We start from the raw sequence: 21,922 nt of genomic DNA, 5'->3' as shown, positions 1-21,922 counted from the left end.
GGGTGAAGACGCTTCTTCAGGTAAGCTGAGCAGGAATAGGACTGGAGACCATGGGTTCTTAACCTGAAGTCCACAGATTGGCTTCACATGGTCTGTAAACCGAGAGGGGGGAAAAGAAAGAAAGAAGTGCATAAAATGTTTTAATGTGCATTTTTCTGGTGACAGGGTCCACAACTTTCATCCAAATCCCAAAGGGATCCGTGACCCAAAAAAGGTTAATATCCGCTGCCAGAAAAAATAAAATAAAAAAGAGAAGTGTACTAAAGAGAATGAATGGGTTTTAAAATGCACTGACTTGTTCCAGATGGCTACCTTGGGTTTGCAAATGGTTACTGGATTTCATAAGCTCCAGGGGGGGTTGCTGTCCCACCTTTTTCTCCAAGAAGCTCAAAATGACTTAAATGGTTCTCCCACTCCTTAGTTAATCCCAACAACAACCCTGTGAGGTAGGTTGGGTGTGAGCTTCATGGCCAAGTGGGGATTTGAACCCTGGTTTCCCAGGTCGTAGTCTGACACTACTACTATACCACACACCGTGTTGAATTTCTGCCTGCAGGGCAGGTGCTTTCTTTTTTATCCCCACCTTCCTATGGCTAACCTAATCAAAACATCCTCCCTCCCCACTCACACAAGAAACTAAAGATCATCACAGCCAACCACAAATGAGCAATCACACCCCAAGGCTAATCCCAACCTCTCTCGCCAACAGAGAAGCACGAACAAACAACAGAGAACCTGCGCAAATGACGCTGACGCCGAACCCCTACATATATCAAGAAAAACAGAAACATTGACAATCCACCACAGCCAACTCCCCATCCCACCCACCTCTTTCCCCCCCTTCCTCATAATGTCTCAATAAGTAAAACCGAGAGATTATTGTTAGACCAGTATCATCTGGTCAGCTTTAGTGTTACAGAGGGGAATGTCTTTCAGCCTGGTACAAGCCACCACAGTATCTCGGCTGATGAGCATGTGCTCTTCACGCATGCAGTGGACTCAGTCAAAGGGCTATCACATGGAAGATGGAGCAAGCTTGTTTTCTCCTGCTCCAGAGGGTGGGACCAGAACCATTGGATTCAAGTTATAAGAAGGGAGATTCCAGCCGAACATCAGGAAGAACGTTCTAACAGTAAGAGCCCATTAGTTGATTCCAGCATTGCAGGGGGTTGGACTAGATGACCGTCGGGGTCCCTTCCAACTTGACAATTCTATGGAATTGTAGAATTAGAAGGGACCACAATTGTCATCTAGTAAAATCCCCAGCAACACAGGAATCCGTTGCCCAAGAGTCTCATGCTCTACCAGCTGAGCTATCCAAGGTATTGTAGAGGTTCTGTTTCTATGTTTCCAAGTTAATAGATTAATTTAGGTCCATTAGTTTCACCGGGTCTAGTCTACTCTGAGTAGGACTTAGTTGGCCTTTGTCTTGACTTCCCGCTCCATAAGGAAAAGTCAGCTTTCCTGAAAAGAGACTGAACGGGTTAAATGCAGAGAGTTCTCCTGCCTAGAGAGCTCCTGAAATGGGAAAAGGGAGCAATGCCAGTCACTTTCCTGTCCCGCCCCCCCTCTTTTTCCCTTTCTCGGTAGGGGAACTAACCCCCCCCCCCAAAACAAAAAAAACTTCCCTTTTGCACATTCCAGCTTGCGATCATAATCGCGCAAGGCGTGTTACCCGGGGACTTCCTGCCCGCCTCCCCTCGTGGAAATCCTTGCCAAGGAGAGCTGGAAAGGGTGAGTTAAAGGGGGAGGGGGGAAAGCATGATTCAGAATATGAGATCCCCCAGTACGAGAAGCAGATGCAGAGGAGGCAGAAGGGCAGGCGGCGGGGGTGGGGGGGGGAGAGACACCTGCCCCTTGAAACAGCTGCGTGCAAGCACGTGGCTTGCCAGAATGCTTTCCTCTTTTGCACATTGTTGTAAAACAAAATCCTGTTCTATGTATTTGGGTAAGCTAGTTGCTTTTACACACACACGCGGCCCCATTTGCGTTGCACATTTCAAGCAGTGTCATACTACTCCCAGCTGTCATGGCTCCCCCCCGGAGAATTGTGGGAGCTGTAGTTTCCTAAGGGTGCTAAACGTTGCTGGGAGACCCCGTTCCCCTCACAAAACTACAGGGCGGCATATAAATTCAGTAAATAAATAAAAAATAGAGAAGGAGAGATGGAATGCGTAGGAGGGAGAGACTCACAAATGCAGCACACACGAAATTCAAGGCTAATCTAAAATGTTAAGTGCAATTAAAGTAGCACTATTAGAATAATGAAATTATACACCTGGAGTCTCTAATTCTTATATCAACCCTAGGCCCACTTTGAGCTAAAATTAGTTTGTGATGCGCTCCCCATTCACAGCAATGGGGTTGGAGTTGGTCTTCACGGTCAGATGAGTCCTACTTTAAAGGTTTGCCGTTGGTAACCGTGTACATCAGACAAGGAGGCAAACCTACTTCCTAACTCTGCCAGTTTAGACAACAGGTGAAAGCTCACATGACTGAATGTTTCTCCATTAAAATATAGCAAGATTACCTGTATTTGGGGAAACTAGTATGTCAGGGAAAAGCTTCTTCCTGACCAGCTACTTTTCTATGTGCAAGATATGTTTGTTTGTTTGTTTTGTGTGTATGTCATGTGAGTTCACCTCATTAGGAGACTCAGAAAAAGTTTCACGACCTCCTCTGCTTGTGAGAAGAAAGCTTTCGTCACAATTAACTTTAGCAGGATTTTAGGCCTTGATGTTCCTTTGTTTCCATGGCAACCACAACCAAGCAGCCTCTGAGCAGATTACACAGATTAAGCAGGTGTGCGTGCATTGTGGGGATTAATTTTCACATCCATTGTAATCAAATGCCCTATTTCATATTCAGCTTCTTTTTTTAGAAAGAATTATTAAAAAGTGAAGGTTAATAAAAGCTGATTTTTAATTGGTTTTGAATATAGTTAAATCAGTTACCTGTGGGTTTGGCGGGAAGGTAAACGGCATTTCCGTGTGCTCTGGCACTCATCATAGTGTCCCGTTGCGCCAGAAGCGGTTTAGTAATGCTGGGCACATGACCCAGAAACTCTCTGTGGACAAACGCCCGCTCCCTCGGCCTGAAAGCGAGATGAGTGCCTAAACCCCATAGTCGCCTTTGATTGGACTTAACCATCCAGGGGTGCTTTACCTCTTAACTTACCAGGTCAGCCTGTGAGCTAACTGGGCCTTTGGTCTCGCAAATGGACACTTCTTGTCTTGTCTTGCCAAATGCAAGGTGGTTCTTTTAAAATGAGATCCAGAAGTAATACAAAACACAAGTGAGTGAGAAGGTTAGAGATTTTATTCTACACAGCACACAATATATACATACCAAGCAAGCAATCTTTTCTGCCACTTGGAAGCCCTCAAGAAGTGGCGAAGTGACTTCCCAGGTAGCCTTAGTTTGCTGATCAGTCCCTGCAAGAGCTTCAAAGAACTCGGCCCAAAATCATCTGATTTATAGATAGCTAACCACAGAGCCTAGGGCTTGCTGATCAGAAGGTCAGTGGTTCGAATCCCTGCGACGGGGTGAGCTCCCGTTGCTCGGCCCCAGCTCCTGCCAACCTAGCAATTCGAAAGCACATCAAAGTGCAAGTAGATAAATAGGTACCGCTCCAAGCGGGAAGGTATATGGCGTTTCCATGTGCTGCTCTGGTTCGCCAGAAGCAGCTTTGTCATGCTAGCCACATGACCTGGAAGCTGTACGCCGGCTCCCTCGGCCAATAGTGTGAGATGAGCGCCGCAACCCCAGAGTCGGTCACGACTGGACCTCTAATGGTCCGGGGTCCCTTTACCTTTACCTAGCCTGATAGCTTGTGTGGCTTGCCTGACTGGCTACGCGCAGATTATTCATTAGCCGCCTCACTTTCTTCAAACAATGTCCAACCTCAAAAGAAGGGTTTGATGATTTACTTTATTTCTGCGTGCCAAAATCTTATTAATTTCGATTACACTCTGGTCAAAATACCAATCCTTTATACAACAACTGCAATATTAACAACTTCCATTCGTATTGACACATAAAATAATTATAAAATTATTTATAAAACTACAGCTGAGGCACTCCTGTATGTGGCAATTACTCTGCGGGGGGCGGGGAGCAAGTTTTAAATTATGTTTTACAGATTGCTTTTATGAATGCGTTTAATTTTTGTGTTACCGTGCACTGCTTTATAAGAAATATTTAGTCAGACTGTTGGTCTGTTGAGCTCAGAATTGTCTTCAGTCGAATTCCATGTGCAAGGAGGGGTGAAAGTGAAGAGAAACAAATGCAGCAGAAAGAGAGAGAAATAAAATGGGGTTCCCCACATCCTTTTTGGTCCCATCCAGTTTTGGCTTTCTCACTGCAGCCCTCCCTGCCCACTGCCAGTACACAGCCCTTGACAGATGACCGCTGAGAGAATTCAACTCTTGCTAGGAAAAAACAAAAGGTTCCTCATCCCTGGTCTAAAGCTCTAACCATGGGAGTACAGTGGTACCTCAGTTCTCAAACCTAATCTGTTCCGGAAGACCGTTTGACTTCCGAAATGTTTGAAAACCGAAGCACAAAGGGCTGGCTACAAGTTCAATTGGAAAAATGGAAAAACACACTGTGGAAGCCGTTCGACTTCTGAGGTGTGTTCGAAAATGGAAGCAATTGTTAAAGATTTGTAGGCTGTCTGTAAATACCAACTACACCAGTTGGACTTTAACAGAGTAAGCGCAGGCACAGTGGAAACTTTTGGTCGCAGTTGAAGGCAAGTAGCTTGACACAGGAACTCACTGCCACTAGTACTGAGTAACTATATACAGGTTTATTTACAAGAAAACAACAAACAGTACATAGATCAGTAATTCTAATTCTCTCTCTAGCTCTAACAAACTCCAGCATAACCTCTTCACACCATCCACCATCTCCACTAACTCTCCACACCTCTCCACACAGAGCACATGTCTTTATTGTTCTCTTTACCAATCAACTGGCTGTTGCTAGGTAGAACTGGGCAGAACTTCAGCCACGTGCAAAGCTGAGTCATTCCCCAGGTGCTTAATTGGTGTGGTGTGTTGAACTGCATGTTCACACAGAGAGGCCAGATCTCTAACAGCAATTACTTCCAGGTTTTTCAGCGTTCGAAAACTGAAACATTCAGCTTCTGAGATGCTCGAAAACTGAGATACCACTGTACATAGTTCTGATGTGCCTGGTCCAAGATGTCTTTTATTTACAGGGCACTGGATACCACCAGAAGTAAAAATGGAGGACCAGGACCTTGAAGAGCCTGAAACAAGCTTGATGCCTGAGGCCGGAGGAAGGGACCTGCATGTTGTCCAGGTTGAAGAGCTTTCAAGAAGGCTGCCTCCATTCCCAATAAAGGAGGAACTGGAGGACGGATACTGTGAAACCCAGTGGCAAGACTTCATGCAGCTGGCACAACCCCTTCACACAGAACATGTTGACCCATGCTCGCTTGATCCTGAGTTTGGAGAGCGCCCTGGGGATCTGCTCATTCTGTCTGCGAATGGAGTGACAGACACCACTCAGTCGCCTCGGAGCGAGCTTACAAAGCGAACCCTGCCAAAGGTCTGTGAGCATCGCCTGGATTCTCCCGCAAAAGTGAAAGAAGAGAGTCCAGACCTTGGCAGCTTGGAGGCACGCTGCCACCACTTCAGGCACTTCTGCTACCGAGAAGCCGAAGGACCCATGGCACTGTGGAGGCATCTCCAGGAGCTTTGCCACCAGTGGCTGAGGCCAGAGGAGCATACCAAGGAGCAGATCCTGGAGCTGGTGATCCTGGAGCAGTTCCTGGCCATCCTGCCCCCAGAGATGCAGATCTGGGTTCAAGGACATGGCCCAGAGACTTGTGCCCAGGCGGTGATTCTGGCAGAGGATTTCCTGCTTGGGTCGCAGGAGCCTGAGGAGCAGAAGCAGCAGGTGAGAACAGCTCTTTCTTTGTGAATCCTTCAAGGGCCCCCAGAGACAATCTTTGCAGGGAGGCAGCGGAGGACACTTCCAGGTACCAGTCACTTCAGTTTACAATTTCATTTCACTTTTAATTTGCATACGGTCTTTCTATGTTACTATACACAAGGCACTTCAGAATACAAATTTTAGAGGAAACAAATTTTATTGTTTTTTCTTTGTTTTTACTCCCTATTTCATTTTGTAATACAATCGTACCCTGGTTGTTGAATGCCATGTGACTCGAACGTTTTGGCTCCCAAACACCGCAAACCCAGAAGTGAGTGTCCCAGTTTGCAAATGTTTTTTGGAAGACGAATTATCCGACGCGGCTTCTGAGGCTTCCAATTGAGTGCAGGAAGCTCCTGCAGCCAATCGTAAGCCACGCCTTGGTTTTCAAACTTTTTGGTAGTCAAATGGACTCCCAGAACGGATTCCATTCGAAAACCAAGGTACGACTGTATCTTGCTTCTAAACTGTTAAACAATAAAAATAACAATACTGGCCTATTTTGCAGAGTTGTCAAAATCACACAAACTGCTTTGGGTGCTTTGCTTAACGTATTCTATAAATCCTTCATATTTTTTGTTTTTAGGTTAACCTGATGCTTGAAGAGGCGGTTGCTAGCTCACCAGAGGCAGAGGAGGAGCCAATAGCACAACTTAACACAGGGGGACTGTGGAGAGGCAAAAGTAGAGCCATCATGTTGGTTAAAGATCTGTTCCTCAGTGTGGTGTAGTGGTTAGAGTGCTGGACTACAACCTGGGAGAGCAGGGTTCAAATCCCCACCCTGGGAGAGCAGGGTTCAAATCCCCACCCAGCCATGAAGCTCACATAAGTCCCTAAGAGGGGCCTAGCTGATAATTTAGCATAATTTAGCATCCTGTTCTCACAGCAATCAGCCAATCGCCTGCGAAAAGACCCCAAGGAGGACCTGAGCACAACTGCACCACTCTCTACACTTGTGATTCCCAACAAACTGGTGTCTTGCCTCAGTATTGGACTAGATGAGAGCCAACAGACTGAAGCTCGATCCAGATAAGACTGAAGCTCTGTTGGTGGGTGGTTCCCTAGACCAAACGACTGGGAGGTTGCCTGCTCTTGATGGGGTTACACTTCCTCTGAAGGAGCAGGTTTGTAGCCTGGGGGTAGATCCCAGGTCCTTTGCTGTCGCTCGAGGCTCAGGTGGCCTCAGTGGCCTAGAGTGCCTTCCATCAGCTTCAGCTGGTGGTCCAGTTGCACCACTATTTGGACAGTGATAGCCTAACTACTGTTGTCTATGCTCTGGTAACCTCAAGGTTAGATTACTGCAATGCGTTATATGTAGGGCTGCCTCTGAAGACAGTTCAGAAACTTCTGCTAGTGCAGAATTCAATAGCCAGGTTGCTCAACGAAGCAAGATGCTTTGAGCATATTACATCAATCCTGGTCTGACTCATTGGCTACCAATTAGTTTCCGGGCCCAATTCAAAGCGCTGGCTTTGACCTACAAAGCCTTAAACAGCTCAGGACCACAATACCTCAAGGACACCCTCTTTCCATATGACACTACGCAGATCCTGAGATCATCTTCCGAGGCCCTCCTTTGTGTGCCTCCTTCTCGAGAGGTCCGGAGGGTGGCAACATGAGAACGGGGCCTCCTCTGCAGTGGCTCCCCATCTGTGGAATGGTCTCCTCAGGGAAGTTCGCCTGGCGCCTTCATTATACACCTTTTGGCACCAGGCAAAAACGTTTCTTTTTAACCAGGCCTTTAGCTGATCTGATTTACATCCTATGCCCTTTTAAAATGTTTTTTTTGGGGGGGGGGTGCTATTGGGTTGTTGTTTTTATTTTTATTATGTATTTTGTGGTTTTATATCTTGATTTTATTCTGTGAACCGCCCTGAGACCCCCACGTAAAGGGCAGCATATTAAATAAATAAAAAAATAAAATATACCACTTATATGCCAAAAATGGCTTCTAAGAGGGAAACTGCCTCTGACAGAGAAGAGCACCTTGGGCAAGTCACTGTCGCTTTCTCCGCCAGGGTGGCTAAACTGGTGACCACGGGGATCATGGTGACCATGACGGCTCTCAGTCGTGCTGCAGGGCAGGTGTCCCAGACACTGAGCTTTCACTTTTAAAAAGCAAGTCTTTAACCCTCATGGGTTAAAGACCATTAAGGGGCAAATTGTGCAGGTACTTTCTAAGCAGCTTCTGTGAAATGAGAACCCCTAACAGCAGCCACTTTATGTTATGCCACACCCTCCCCAGTTACCTTTTGTAACTGCACCTCCTCTCAGAATTTGAAATGTGCCCACTAGTTCAAAAAGTTTGGGGACTCCTGTTCTGTTCTTTGCTGCTAATATAAGAGAGCCAGTGTGGTGTAGTGGCTAAGAGCGGTAGACTCATAATCTGGTGAACCGGGTTCGGGTCTCCGCTCCTCCACTTGCAGCTGCTGGGTGACCTTGGGCTAGTCACACTTCTTTGAAGTCTTCTCAGCCCTGCTCACCTCACAGAGTGTTTGTTGTGGGGGAGGAAGAGAAAGGAGAATGTTAGCCCCTTTGAGACTCTTTCAGGTAGTGATAAAGTGGGATATCAAATCCAAACTCTTCTAAGTGTAAACTGACACACAGGATGCTTTCATGAGCACGTGCTCCTCTGTCTCTTCCCAAAGATCCTTGCATATAGAAAGCTACCACGTCAGAGGGAAAGCTAGGCTAGACCTCTTTTCTCTGACAAGCTAGTTTTCTGTGTGCATGGCTTCCGTATTCCTCATGGAGGAGCATTCCATTGTTTGAACCCTCTACCCACCGCCTGAAGTGAAACAGCCCAAACAGAGGCTGACCACTTGGGTGAGAATTAGACCTTTTAGGGTGAGAATTAGACCTTTAGTCAAAATGGTGCCTTGCAGATCTTGATGGACTACAAGTCCCATATCATTGGCCATGCCTTCTAGGCCTGGTGGGAGTTGGAGTCCGGCAGTATCAGGAAGGCACCACACTGGCTACTCCTGGCTTGTGCTGGTGTTTTAAGGGAGCTAGCAAATAAAACCCATTGCTTTCTCCTTTGCAGCTCAGGCGCGGCCTGAAGCGAAAAGGAAGGTGCAGGACCAAGGACAAGCCGAATCGGGAGAGAATTTGGCAGCGCAAGAAGGAGACCTGCACGTGGTCCAGGTGGAGACCACAGGGGAGTTCCTGGAAGGGGCAGCAGCATTGCACCGTGTTAAGCTGGAGCCTGAGGAGGGACTGCGAGGGCGCTGGGAAGCCCAGTCGCAGGACCTCCTTAGGACAATGCAGTCCCCTCCCTCAGGGTGGAGGAACCCACAGACCCCTCTTGCCTCGGGGAAGCCTGCAGAGGAGGACAGCAGGGTCCTCTCAACGATGGGAAGGAGTGATGTCAGCCAATGTCCCAAAGGACTGTGGGTCACCCAAAGGCAGACAGGCCTGAGCAGAGAAGCTGACAACGCAGACTCCTCTGAGAAAGCAGAAGAGGAGGTGCTTCTTGACGAGGACGCAGTCAGCGTGGAGGCGCTGCGCCAGCGTTTCCGGCAGTTCCGCCGTCGGCAAGCCGAGAGGCCCCGAGACGTTTGCAAGCGGCTCTGGGAGGTTTGCCACCAGTGGCTGAAGCCGGAGAAGCACTCGAAGGAGCAGATCTTGGATATGCTGATCCTGGAGCAGTTTCTGAGCGTCCTCCCTGTAGAGATGGAGAGCTGGGTGAGGGAACGCCATCCAGAGACTTGTGCCCAGGCGGTGGCCCTGGCGGAGGTCTTCCTCCTGAGGCCGCAGGAGCCAAAGAGCCAGGAGCCAGAGGTGGGTGTGCCAGCCTTTGGGGTCATCCCAGCCACCTCCAGGAAAGGCTGTAGCTCAGTCAGAGAGCATCTGCTTTGCCTGAAGGTCCCAGGCTCAATCCCTGGCTTGTCCAGTACAATGTTGGCAAAGATCTCCCAGTGCAGCTTGGGGAGTATAGAATCATAGAATCATAGAGTTGGAAGAGACCACAAGGGCCATCCAGTCCAACCCCCTGCCAAGCAGGAAACACCATCAAAGCATTCTTGACAAATGCCTGTCAAGCCTCTGTTTAAAAACCTCCAAAGAAGGAGACTCCACCACACTCCTTGGTAGCAAATTCCACTGCCGAACAGCTCTTACTGTCAGGAAGTTCTTCCTAATGTTTAGGTGGAACATTATCCAGGTATGCTACCTGGAGAGCCGTGGCCAATCAGAGTAGACAGTATTGAACTAGATGGACCAATGGTCTGACTCATTATAAGGCAGCGTCGTATGTTCCCATCTTAATAGTACGCCTGCCTCTTTTACAAACTTTCCTCTTCAGATAGCCCCCAAATGGAGGAATGTTGTGTGGGAAGAGGGCAAGAGCTACTAGAGCACAAAGCAGTTTCCAAGTGCCTTATCTAGAACCTTGAGGACTAGAATCTTACTTTACAAAGGTAAAATTTGTATTGGTTGCTCTGCCGACTTTTGCCTCTGGCCCCACCCACCACTGATCTCAGAAGGTTGCTCAGATGGGAATTTGCACCCTTGGGCTGAAAAAAATCCCCCCACTCCTGACATAGCTTTTATTATTAAGAAAAGTTTAACTGAACAACGTAAAATAAAAATAAAGCTGTACTATATCATTGCAAGTTAACAGTTCCAGTTCCATATAAATGCTTATCTAATGTATAGTCATTATTACTATCCATATATGTTTATTTTTAACCTGCTATATTTTGTATAAATGCATTCCAAATGTCATTCTACTTGTCCATGCAAAGTCTACGTCCATAAGCAGTCCATTCATAAGTTGCAAGTCTAGTTATATCTTCAATCCATTGATTAAATGGAGCTGTCCAGTTGTCAAATTCCATATAGCAGGCATGTTGTTCAAAAGAATAGATTCCTCTGAAAATTTTAACTTTTTCCACAGACATATTCATATCATCCCTGGTAGATATAGCTTGATACAACACATATTATGCTTCTATGTGTTGTATAAAGACCTCAAAGGTATTTCTCAATATCCCAACATAATTGAATTCAAATGTCTAGGGTAAAAAAAAAAGCAGTGTGGCTTAATTTCTATGTTCAGACCATTTCAAAGCTTTATGTGGAAATTATTTTTATTGTATTGTTTTGTTTTCCGAGACAAAATGGCAAAATAGAACAGATTTCCCTTCCATTGTTTATATTTTAAGGGGCATGGTGGAGGTTGAGACAAATAGATGTACTTTTTAGGGAGAGTCCCCTGAATATATATACAGTATATATTTCTCAGGGACGTTGAACTCCCAAGAGACTGTGATCTACTCACAGAATACTCTACCCATTGGTAGCGGGGCAGGTCAAAGTTGTTGACCTTTTTTTAGGGAGCTCAGGAAACAGTTACTCACCAGACGATCGCTCAGGAAAAATAAAGTCTTTTGTTTTGCGATTGTGCACAAATGGAGGAGGGGGCAGATGTTCTTTTTTTTCTCTGCGAAGAAAAAAAAGCCGAGCAGTTGGACATCCCTGATTTTATATATATATATATATATATATATATATATATATATATATATATATATATATATATATTACAGCTTCAATTGGCATTGAATGCACCCCAAATGCCCAGTTTGCCTGGTGTTGCGTTAGCCCAGTACAGCTTCCTGTATTTCCTGAGTCAAGCCTTTGGTGCATCTAACTCAGTCCTGTCTACACAGACTGGAAGCAGGTCTGAAAGTTTTCAGCCAGGGATCTCTTTCTCATCCCTGCCTGGAGATGTCAATTGAACCTACAACCTTTTGCATGCAAAGTAGATGCTCTAGCATTGAGTCACCGTCCCTCCTCATTCATTCATTACGTTACTGCCTAATTGAGGGGGGTGGGTTGTTTCGAAAAGTGGGAAATTTCCCGTGGAAAAAATATAGCAGCAGAAAATTTAGTCATTTTGTTTAGATACCTGTATTTGTAATGGCACAAAAGTCCATCCGACGTTGACCCTGGTTCCCACCTTCCTGTTTTGCACTGGGACTGCCACTTGATTTTTCCTCTAGGCCAGAGAAGGTCCTAGTCCCTTGTCATTTGTTCACTGAACTATAGATACCTATTTGAATTGCAGGTGCTGCTCCCATCAGAGGATGAGTTGAATTCTCTGGAGTCATCCAGAGCCCCTTCAGATTCCCCAAAGATGATGCAGCGGCTCCCCCTGGAGGCCAAAACAGAGGATGAAGTGGACATCAGCTTATTAAGTAAGGGTTCTGGTGCCTGATTCATCAACGTTTCAACATTTCTGAGGTCATTAAACCATGGCTTTTGCACTTGTGCTGGGGACGTAGGAGTGTGTGGGGAGGGGATGCTAACCCTGTATCCCTTGCAAAGCAGCCCTTAAGTAGATTGCTTTCCCCCAGAGCTGCTGTTAGCTGCAGAGAAGGAAAAAATGTAAGGGCTTAAATTTGTAAACCTACACATTTCTCTCTGCAGCTAACAGCAGCTCCTGAGGGGTGAGTGGTGTGACCTGATTGGGGCTATGGCACAGAGGAAAAGTCTCCCTCTCCCACAGGTGCACATAGATAGATAGATAGATAGATAGATAGATAGATAGATAGATAGATAGATAGATAGATATGGTGGGAGTTTGAACATCATATAGTTTGGCCCCAAGGATGTGAGGTTCAAGTAGTAAGGCAGGAAGTCCCTAGTTTGCAGATCTCATAGAATCATAGAGTTGGACGGTACCCCCAAGGCTGATCTTTGACGCCTCCCTTTCCATGGAGGCGCAGGTTGCATCCACAGCAAAGGTGGCATTTTTCCATCTCCGCCGCATCAAGCAGTTGGTCCCTTACCTCTCTCGCCCCGATCTGGCCACAGTGATCCATGCGACGATCACCTCCAGGCTTGACTATTGTAACTCGCTCTATGCAGGGTTGCCCTTAAAGCTGACCCAGAAACTCCAGCGGGTGCAGAATGCCGTGGCGAGGCTCCTTACAGGGTCCCGGCCGCGGGATCACATTCATCCAGTGCTTTACCAGCTGCACTGGCTCCCGGTGGAGTACAGGATCAGGTTTAAGGTGCTGGTTTTGACCTTTAAAGCCCTATGCGACTTGGGACCCTCGTACCTACGGGACCGCCTCTCCTGGTATGCCCCGCGGAGGACCTTAAGGTCCACAAATAATAATATTCTGGAGATCCCGAGTCATAAGATGGCTAGATTGGCCTCTACTAGAGCCAGGGCCTTTTCAATACTGGCCCCAACCTGGTGGAACGCTCTTTCCCAGGAGACCAGGGCCCTGCGGGATTTGTCATCTTTCCACAGGGCCTGCAAGACAGAGCTGTTCCGCCTGGCCTTTGGGTTAGACTCAGCCTGACCCCTGTGTTTTTCTCCCTCATGGCTTGGATTTATGGCCTACTTGAAATGAGGCTGCACTTTAAATTTTAATACTGTATTTTAATCTGTATTTTAATTAATTGTTTTTATGTTTTATTGTGGTTCTGTTGGTGTCAGCCGCCCTGAGCCCGGTTTTTGACTGGGGAGGGCGGGCTATAAATAAAAATTTATTATTATTATTATTATTATTATTATTATTATTATTATTATTATTATCTAGTCCAACTCCCTGCAATGCAGGAATCTCAGCTAAAGCATCCATGCAGATGGTCATCCAACCTCTGTTTAAAAACCTCCAAGGAAGGAGAGTCCACATCCGTAGTCATTGGGTTTCCCCAACCCAGCTGCTCTCTCTGTCACATAGGCACATCAGAAGTTGCCTTGTAACAAGTCAGCCCATTAGGGTCAGCCAAGGCTGCAGACAGAAGCCTCTCCCAACCCTACTGCACCCAAAACATTTTTTTTAAAAAAATATTTTGGAATGTTTTTGAGCAACTGAAAGTGCTTAAACGTTCTTTAATAAAATTCACTCTTGGCTCGGAGACCAAAAGGAAAGTGGCCATGAATATCACATCCTCTTCCATGTCTAAGCAAGATTAAATCAGGACTCTGGACAGCTCCCAGGGAGCTCTGCTAGCTGAACATAGGGAGAGGTTGGCTCAGCAAAGACCTTCAAAAGCCTGACAGTACTTGATCTTCCCAGGTACTGCTTCCTTTAACCTTTACCTTTAACTATGTTAGCTGTTTAAGTGCTGGACTAGGTTTCAACCTCTCCAGGTCCGAGTTTAATTGAAACTATTCTGGGTTCAGGACAGACTTAGTGTTTATTTGAAGAACCATGATAGCAAATAAGGGGAGGGCCATAGCCAGGTGGCAGTGCATCTACTTTGGGTGCAGAAGGTCCAAAGTTCAAAACTCAGCATCTCAAAGTAGCACTGGGAATGTCCCCTGAATGAAACTTTGGAGAGCTGCCCCAGTCAGAGCAGATGGTTTCGCTCAGTAGAAGGCAGCTTCCTATGTAAAGTCTGCCAGCAATGCGACTTAAACATTCTCACATCGCCAATCCCCTCTTCCCTACCTCTTCCCACTTACTTCAACCTTCCATGATCCAAGCAATTTCTTCCTGCCCTCCCCTCCAAACGCAAACCCCAAATACAATTCGTCCCGCATCAATTTTGACATCCTTGCAGATCAGTACATACAGATGAACGTATGCTTCAACGTGGAAACTCGAGAACTGCGGAAGAGGCTCCTAGCCAGGCAGCGGCAGAGACGCCACAGAGCGCGGCAGACCCCAGAGCAGCGTCTGCAGCGTCGGCGCCTCGAAGCCGAAAGGAATGCGCGGCGCCGGGCTACTGAAACCCCCGAACAAGCGGCGGTTCGCAGGCAAAAGGATGCACAGAGGAAGTTGCATAAAAGGAAGTGTCCCCTTGATGCCCATCCTTTGGCTGTTCTTCAGACAGACTCTTGTGAGACCTTGGTGGGGGCAGAAGATTCCATGATCACCCCCAACGTTCTTGCCACTGGAGAAGCCGGTGAAGTGGTTGAAAACAGCTGTGGTTCCCTGGCCCTTTCCACTTTTGGCGTTGTACCAAATATTTATCTGGATGAACAGGGCTAGAGGAATCCCAGGCACTGGGTCGCCGGGGCACAGAGATATTTGAAATACTTTTCTAGCTCTGTTGGAGAATGTATACACTCAGCCATAAGAAAAGTTAATGTTTGATTGTGTTGGAGGGATATCAGTTCTAGCGTTTCGTCGTGTTTTAACTGTGTTTAATTTATCTGTGTTTTAATTTATCTTTTGGAGTCTGTTACTTGCCCAAGAGCTGACATGAAATACACATGCATAATAAAAAGTTAATTTTTATTTATTATTTTGAAGTACTGTATCTGTCTGTACAGAGTTTTCAGTTGAGCAAAATACCTCACCAGACCAGCATGAGTCACTGGTATCGACTCGCGTTGGCATCTGTCTTGTCTCGAGAGACAATGGAGTGCGCCTCCAGGGGTGATGTTCTGCAGTTCACCGCACGGGACAGCGGTCAGCCATACATGAGACAGTGCATGGAGCAACAGATATTTTGAAATGTAGAATTTAATGAGAAAAACAAAGGTTTTAACATCAAACTTACAGTTCAATTCATATACATTCGACTAAATTTTAAGTTGTGAGATGGTCATTTTCATTTCTAGCCCAACTTGCCTGCTCTAGACTAGCAATTGAACACACTCTCTCTCCCCCTTTCTCTCTCTGTAAAACATGTTTCTCAGCCTGACTCCTTCCAGATGTTTTGGACTCCCAAGTCTCATCACCTTCCCTCCCCACTCAGCATTGCCACAGATCATTCATCAGGGGAGCTGGGGTCTAGCAACATCTGGCAGACTGCTGGTTCCCCATCCCGGTCTAAGCTGTGGCCATTCCGTCACAACGCGCCAGATTTATTTATTTATTTCTCACTCACTAAGTAGCTATGCACTTTGAACAAAAAAAGACTAGAAAAATACTGTGTTTCCTGTTAGCAACGTTTTAAAAAAAGGCAGTATCATATTATTATAAACGAGAACAGATCCCTACCACCAGTGTGTTTCTGCATGCTCGTACCCATGGAACGCCAGATGTTTCCAATATGGTCTTAAAACAGGAGGGGAAACCTCAGGCCTGTGGGGTCAAATGTACTCTACTGTACAAAGGTAAGTATCCCATTGCACTTCTGCCTATGGCCAGTGATGGCTGGCGATGCCAATTTAAGGGCAATTGAGAAGTTGCATCCCCAAACTTCGGCCCTCCATATGTTTTGGACTACAATTCCCATCTTCCCCGACCACTGGTCCTGTTAGCTAGGGATCATGGGAGTTGTAGGCCAAAACATCTGGGCGGCTGCAGTTTGGGGATGCCTGCTCTAAATGGCAACAGAAGTTTCCCCCCTTGCCCTCCTCTTAATGCAGCACAGCCATGCTGGCCTAAGACTGATGGGAGCTGTGATCCAAAACATCTGGAGGGCACCAGCTTGGGGAAGGCTGCTCTAATGGGACGTGTTGTGGCATCACAACGAGATCGGACAATACCTCTCCCTGATCTTGCCCACATGTGTAGCTGGTGGTGGTGTGACGTAAGACTGAAAGAGGGCGGCATCAAGTCCAGCATCCTGCTCTCAACAGTGGCCAACCAGATGCCCCAATGGAAAGCCCAAAAGTAGGACCCGAGAACAAGAGCCCTTTCCCCTCCTGTGGTTTCCAGCAACTGACTGGTATTCAGAGGCATGTGCTGCCTCTTGACAGTTAAGGTAGAAAGTAACATTGGAATATCCAGGGTGCACAGGTTCAGATGACACAGTGGAACCTCAGATTATGTTATCCTCAGGTAACATAAACTTTGGGTTTCAAAAGCGGCAAACCCGGAAGTATTTAGTCGCTCGCACATGCTCAGAAGAGGTCTACTACCACGAGCGCATGCACAGAAGCGGTCTCTCTGGTTGTGAAAACTTTGGGATACGGCCGGATCTCTGGAACGGATCCCATTCACAACCAGAGGTACCACTGTATCTAATTTCAGATTTTAAAAACCCTAGCACCACCTCCTGGTTAATTTTGTCCCAATGTGGAATAGGTCTTCTAAATGTTTTGCCGAAATCTGCTTCCCTGCACTTTCCACCCAAGTCTTGCCCTCTGGAGCCACAGAAAACAAGCCTGTTCCATATTGTGTGTGGTTATTTGAAGACTGGTATAATCTCTCTCTTCCCACAATCTTCCAGGCTAAGCACACCCGGATGTTTCAGCTATTCCTGAAGGGGGATTTTCAGACCCCTTGCCAGACCCCTCCTCTAGAGACACCCCACTTGGGCAATGCACAGCCCAGAAATACACAGTATTTCCGATGCTGTCTGAAATTCCTGTATTGCATGGGGCTGAACTAGAGGACCCTCGGGGGTCCCTTTGCCCTCTACAATTCTATGACCAATGTAGGCCAGAAATGGACCACACTCTATCTGGGTACTGTCCACACAAATTCAACCCAGGTACACATCCATATTTCAATATATGGTCCCATGTGGACAGCTGGTGATGTCAGAGGTGGGGAAGCACGAAGTCTGTAGTCTCCCCCCCCCCTACCATGCATTTGTAGGTCAGACCAAGGAGAGGCTTTGTCCAGTCAGGCCCACTGAATTATACTGTTCTATGAAAGCACTGAGTTGCACCTGAAGCGTTGCCCACCATCTTTACAATCATAAGCTTTCTCTCCTGTATGGGTTCTCTTGTGCTTAATAAGCGACTTTTTATCAATGAAGCTTTTATCACAGTCAGAACACCGGTATGGCTTCTCCCCTGTATGGATTCTCATATGTGAAACAAGGTTTCCTTTCTGACGGAAGCTTCTCCCACATCCTGAGCATTTATATGGCTTCTCTCCCGTATGAACCCTTTTGTGATTCACAAGCAGGGAGCTAGTGTTGAAGCTTTTCCCACACTCAGGACATTCGTAGGGCTTCTCTCCTGTATGGATTCTCACATGTTTAGTAAGGGATGATTTAACCCGGAAGCCTTTCCCACACACAGTACACTGATAGGGCTTCTCTCCTGTGTGGGTTCTCTTGTGTGTGATAAGGTTTGATTTTGAATTGAAGCTTTGCCCACAGTCTGAGCACATGTAGGGTTTCTCCCCTGTGTGTAGCCTTTTATGCTCTATAAACTGAAAGCTGGTGCTAAAACTTTTCCCACAATCTCTACATTCATAGGGCTTTTCCCCTGTGTGGATTCTCACATGTGAAACAAGGTTTCCCTTGTTGACAAAGCTTTTTTCACAGATGGAGCATTTGTAAGGTTTCTCCCCTGTGTGAGTTCTCACATGCATCATCAGCGAAGTGCAATGAGAGAAGCATTTGCCACACTGGGAACATTTATATGGCTTCTCCCCTGTGTGGATCCTCATGTGGGAAACGAGATTTCCTTTCTGGCTGAAGCTCTTCCCACAATCTGAGCACCGATAGGGTTTCTCTCCAGTGTGGGTCCTCTCGTGCGTGACAAGATGTGATTTCTTACCAAAGCTTTGCCCGCATTCAGAGCACTCGTAGGGGTTCTCTGCTGTGTGGGTTCTCTTGTGTGCAGTAAGGTTTGATTTCAGATGGAAGTGCTGACCGCAGTCCGAACACATGTATGGTTTCTCCTCTGTGTGTACTCTTATATGATCAATAAACCCATAGCTTGTGCTAAAGCTTTCCCCACAATCTGTGCATTCGTATGGTTTATCTCCAGTGTGGATTCTCTCATGTGCATCCAAGTGGGTTCTGTCATGGAAAGTTTCCCAGCATGATGAGCATTTATATTGATGTCCCCCTGTCTCCACACTCTCATCCTCTAGAACCTCAAAGCTCTGGTGGAGGCTTTTCCCACAGCCTGTGCCCATAGTTTCCCCTTTACTTATGAGGATTCCTTCTTGGAAAGTACTTTCATTTAAACTACTATCTCCATCTTCACTGAGGAAAGCTCCTTCTGTTGCCTTTTCAGGTTGTCCTTGTCCCTGTTGACTTCCAGGCATCTCTTCAACCCCAGAACTTTTGCCTCTTTTGGATGATAATAGGATGGAGAAGCTCACACCTTTCTAGTGAAAGATCTTCCTCCTGCTTGTCTAAGTCATCACCTTCTGGAACAAAACAGAAAACACGGGACGATACTTTACATTTAGATGTGTCTAATCCTGCCAACCTAGCAGTTCGAAAGCACGTCAAAGTGCAAGTAGAGAAATAGGAACCGCTACAGCGGGAAGGTAAACGGCGTTTCCATGTGCTGCTCTGGTTTGCCAGAAGCGGCTTTGTCATGCTGGCCACATGACCTGGAAGCTATACGCCGGCTCCCTCGGCCAATAATGCGAGATGAGCGCGCAACCCCAGAGTCGGTCACGACTGGACCTAATGGTCAGGGGTCCCTTTACCTTTACCTTTTTAATGAGCATATATTGATTTAATAAAGGTGATATAAACCAGACTTTGGGCAGCCTCTTTACTCCTCTGTTTGCAGGAGCCAGCAAATAAGTCAGGATTTCTTTAACCCACTCTAGTTTCCATTTCAACTGAACCAGGAAGCCATGATTAACAGCTTCACAACAAACCAAGATATTTAGCCAGCTTCAAACAATGGGTTTATATATACCCTGGCTTGTTCTGAAACAGTTAACCACAGTTTCCTGGTTTGGACTAAACTGAAAAAGCTATTGAGTTGAAGAGTTCCTGGTTTGTATATATTTGTTTTTCCTTTGGAGTGCAATATCTGGAATGGGATGATTCCTCCTAAGAGTTGTTGCTAAGAAAAATGACAAAAACACACCACAGGTTGGCAAAGCCTGCCCTAGAAGATGCATTTGTATCAGTTGTTTCTTTGTGATGTTTCATTACCTCCTTGTTATCGCCCCACCCTTGTTTTTGCTCTCTTTATTTTATTATTTTGTTTCAAGTATTCCTTTGCTGCTTTTCAGGACAAGCCATCCGAAGGCAGCGTGCACACGTGATTCAAAACCTAAAACAGAACTGAAATAATTAACTTTGCCGTGACAAAATAAAAAAGCCACAGTCTAATGGTTTTAAAAGACAAATTCACAGTGGGTAAGGCTGTCAAGTGGCTACTAGCCACGATCTCACATAGTAAGCTGCCTTCTACAGAGTCAGGTCCATCCAGCTCACTATTGTCAACACAGACAGCAGCTTCCAGGTGTGCCAGCTTGAATAAAATATTGGCGGAGGGACAGGTAAGCCCCACCCCACATAATTTATTACATGACACAGCACACACACCCGTTTGAATGGCAATGCCCATCAAGTTTGGGAGGGGGCCCTGAAATACAGGTGAAACTCGGAAAATTAGAATATCATTGAAAAGTGCATTTATTTCAGTAATTCAACTTAAAAGGTGAAACCAATATATGAGATAGATGCATGGCATGCAAAGCAAGATATGTCAAGCCTTTATTTGTTGTAATTGTAATTATTTGTCATTAGGCGGTTCAATTATAAATGGAATGTAATTAATGAAATGTAATAGCGATGCTTATTTTTGTATTATTGTAACTATTTGTTTTATTACTGTGGAATTTCCAAAAGAAAGCATTTGTAAAAATTAAAAGAAAAATTAAAAATAATAAGTTGCATTACTGAAATAAATGCACTTTTCAACGATATTCCAATTTTGCGCGTTTCACCTGCATTTTATTGAGGGGGCTGAAGGGACCTCGGTTCCTAGGAGTTGGCTCCTAGGGCAGCTTCGCAGTTTCGGACAGAGCTGTTTCCCAGCCCCACTTGGCGATGCCGGGGACTGGACCTGGGACCTTCTGCATGCAAAGCAGAGGCTCTAACACAGGCATCCCCAAACTGCAGCCCTCCAGATGTTTTGGCCTACAACTCTCATGATCCCTAGCTAGCAGGACCAGTGGTCAGGGAAGATGGGAATTGTAGTCCAAAACATCCGGAGGGCTGAAGTTTGGGGATGCCTGTTTTATGACCACTACCTCTACCATGGCTCTAACCACTGAGCTGCAGGCTGCAGCCCCTCCCCAAGAAAACAAACACCTGCCTGGAAGCTCTCTCAGAAGCTCCCTTCCAGCTCCCGGCTCCTCAGCAATCTGATAGCCTTCGAGGCTCCACAGGGCTCTTTGTCTGCATTTGGCTGCTGCAGAAATGGGCTCCTCTGTTCTCCCCCGCCGCCTAGCAGCTGTTCCTCCTAGGCTTTCTGTCTCTCCTTCCTTGCTTTAGCTCACCTGCTCCACACGGTCTTTTTTCTTTGCATTGCACCCGCAGCCAGGAAATGCAATCGGCAGCAGAGGCTCCAGACCTAAAGGCTATTTCGCAGCACTGTGGAGGCGGAAGAGGAAGGTGCCCTGCGCTGTTTACTTATTTTCTCCAGCCTCTCTAGGATCCACAACTCTGTTATGTTAACTCCTAGTCGTCTGGAAGAAAGTATAAGTGTCCAAAAAAATCCCCAGGGCTTGAGGGAACCTGTTTGCCTGAAAGGATTTATGCCAAGGAAGGGACCGCTCAGTTGCGCCACCGATGTAGAAAGAAGCCTCATCATGCAACAGTGTCAGTCCTGTGTATGGCATTCATTCAACGTTGGCAGTGCTACGGGTGACCTGGGTGCGAATCCAGACTGGCATTTTCCCTGCTGACATGCAGAGAAGGCAGTGGCAGACAAAAGCTTGCAAGTGTCCTGTGAGGGTGGGATTCAAACCCACAGCACAGTGCACAACAGATTAGCAGTCCATGGCCTTCACCACTTGACCATGTCACTGGGAACATGATACCGGCAGCTGGGTGGCCTTGCATCTTTCCAGCCAAAGCCAAGATGTGCTAAAAAAAATTCATCACAGAGATCTCCACCCCTCTTGGCCTGAGGTTTTACTCAGCTAAGAGAAAAACAGTTATACAAGCCATTTCAGGCTCCTTTCCCCAAACCAGAAGGGGAGCATGCTGGGCACATATCCCAGAGGTTGATAGAAGAAAAATATCATCTTCTATTCTGCTGTTGCCTTTTGCTTCTGCATTGGACACAACATGCAAAAGGCTAGAGATCCCTACACATTTTTGGTCAGGATGCTGAAAATCTCCTCTGAGCCATCCAGCCACACAGGAGGTT

General features: G+C 46.4%; 2 protein-coding genes across 2 annotated transcripts in view; one reads left to right on the top strand and one right to left on the bottom strand.

The window, feature by feature from the left end:
* Positions 1–1,601: 1,601 nt before the first annotated feature.
* Positions 1,602–15,180, top strand: LOC118081179 (uncharacterized). Its single transcript, XM_035107472.3, has 6 exons — positions 1,602–1,734; positions 5,225–5,928; positions 6,551–6,647; positions 9,011–9,747; positions 12,038–12,167; positions 14,494–15,180. The coding sequence occupies exons 2-6, from the start codon at positions 5,251–5,253 to the stop codon at positions 14,922–14,924; spliced, it is 2,073 nt and encodes a 690-aa protein (XP_034963363.3). The 5' UTR covers positions 1,602–1,734; positions 5,225–5,250; the 3' UTR covers positions 14,925–15,180.
* The window catches only part of LOC118081414 (uncharacterized), a 29,648-nt gene continuing 22,879 nt past the window's right edge, over positions 15,154–21,922 (bottom strand). The window contains exon 5 of the mRNA XM_088664074.1: positions 15,154–18,338. Within this exon, the coding sequence (XP_088520200.1) occupies positions 17,481–18,338 (858 nt within the window). The 3' untranslated portion in view covers positions 15,154–17,480. The remainder of the gene's footprint in view (positions 18,339–21,922) is intronic.

Source organism: Zootoca vivipara, chromosome 2 (genome assembly GCF_965207765.1).
Source record: "Zootoca vivipara chromosome 2, rZooViv2.hap1.1, whole genome shotgun sequence".
Taxonomy (NCBI): domain Eukaryota; kingdom Metazoa; phylum Chordata; class Lepidosauria; order Squamata; family Lacertidae; genus Zootoca; species Zootoca vivipara.
The sequence above is the reverse complement of the archived record's forward strand: the minus strand, read 5'-3'. Positions and strand labels throughout refer to the sequence as shown.

Excerpts from the sequence above, each read along its gene's own strand:
- LOC118081179 (XM_035107472.3), top strand. The coding sequence starts at position 5,251 with ATGGAGGACCAGGACCTTGAAGAGCCTGAAACAAGCTTGATGCCTGAG. Across the intron at positions 5,929-6,550 it reads CTGAGGAGCAGAAGCAGCAG|GTTAACCTGATGCTTGAAGA; the intron begins GTGAGAACAGCT and ends TTTTGTTTTTAG. Across the intron at positions 6,648-9,010 it reads GGGACTGTGGAGAGGCAAAA|CTCAGGCGCGGCCTGAAGCG; the intron begins GTAGAGCCATCA and ends TCTCCTTTGCAG.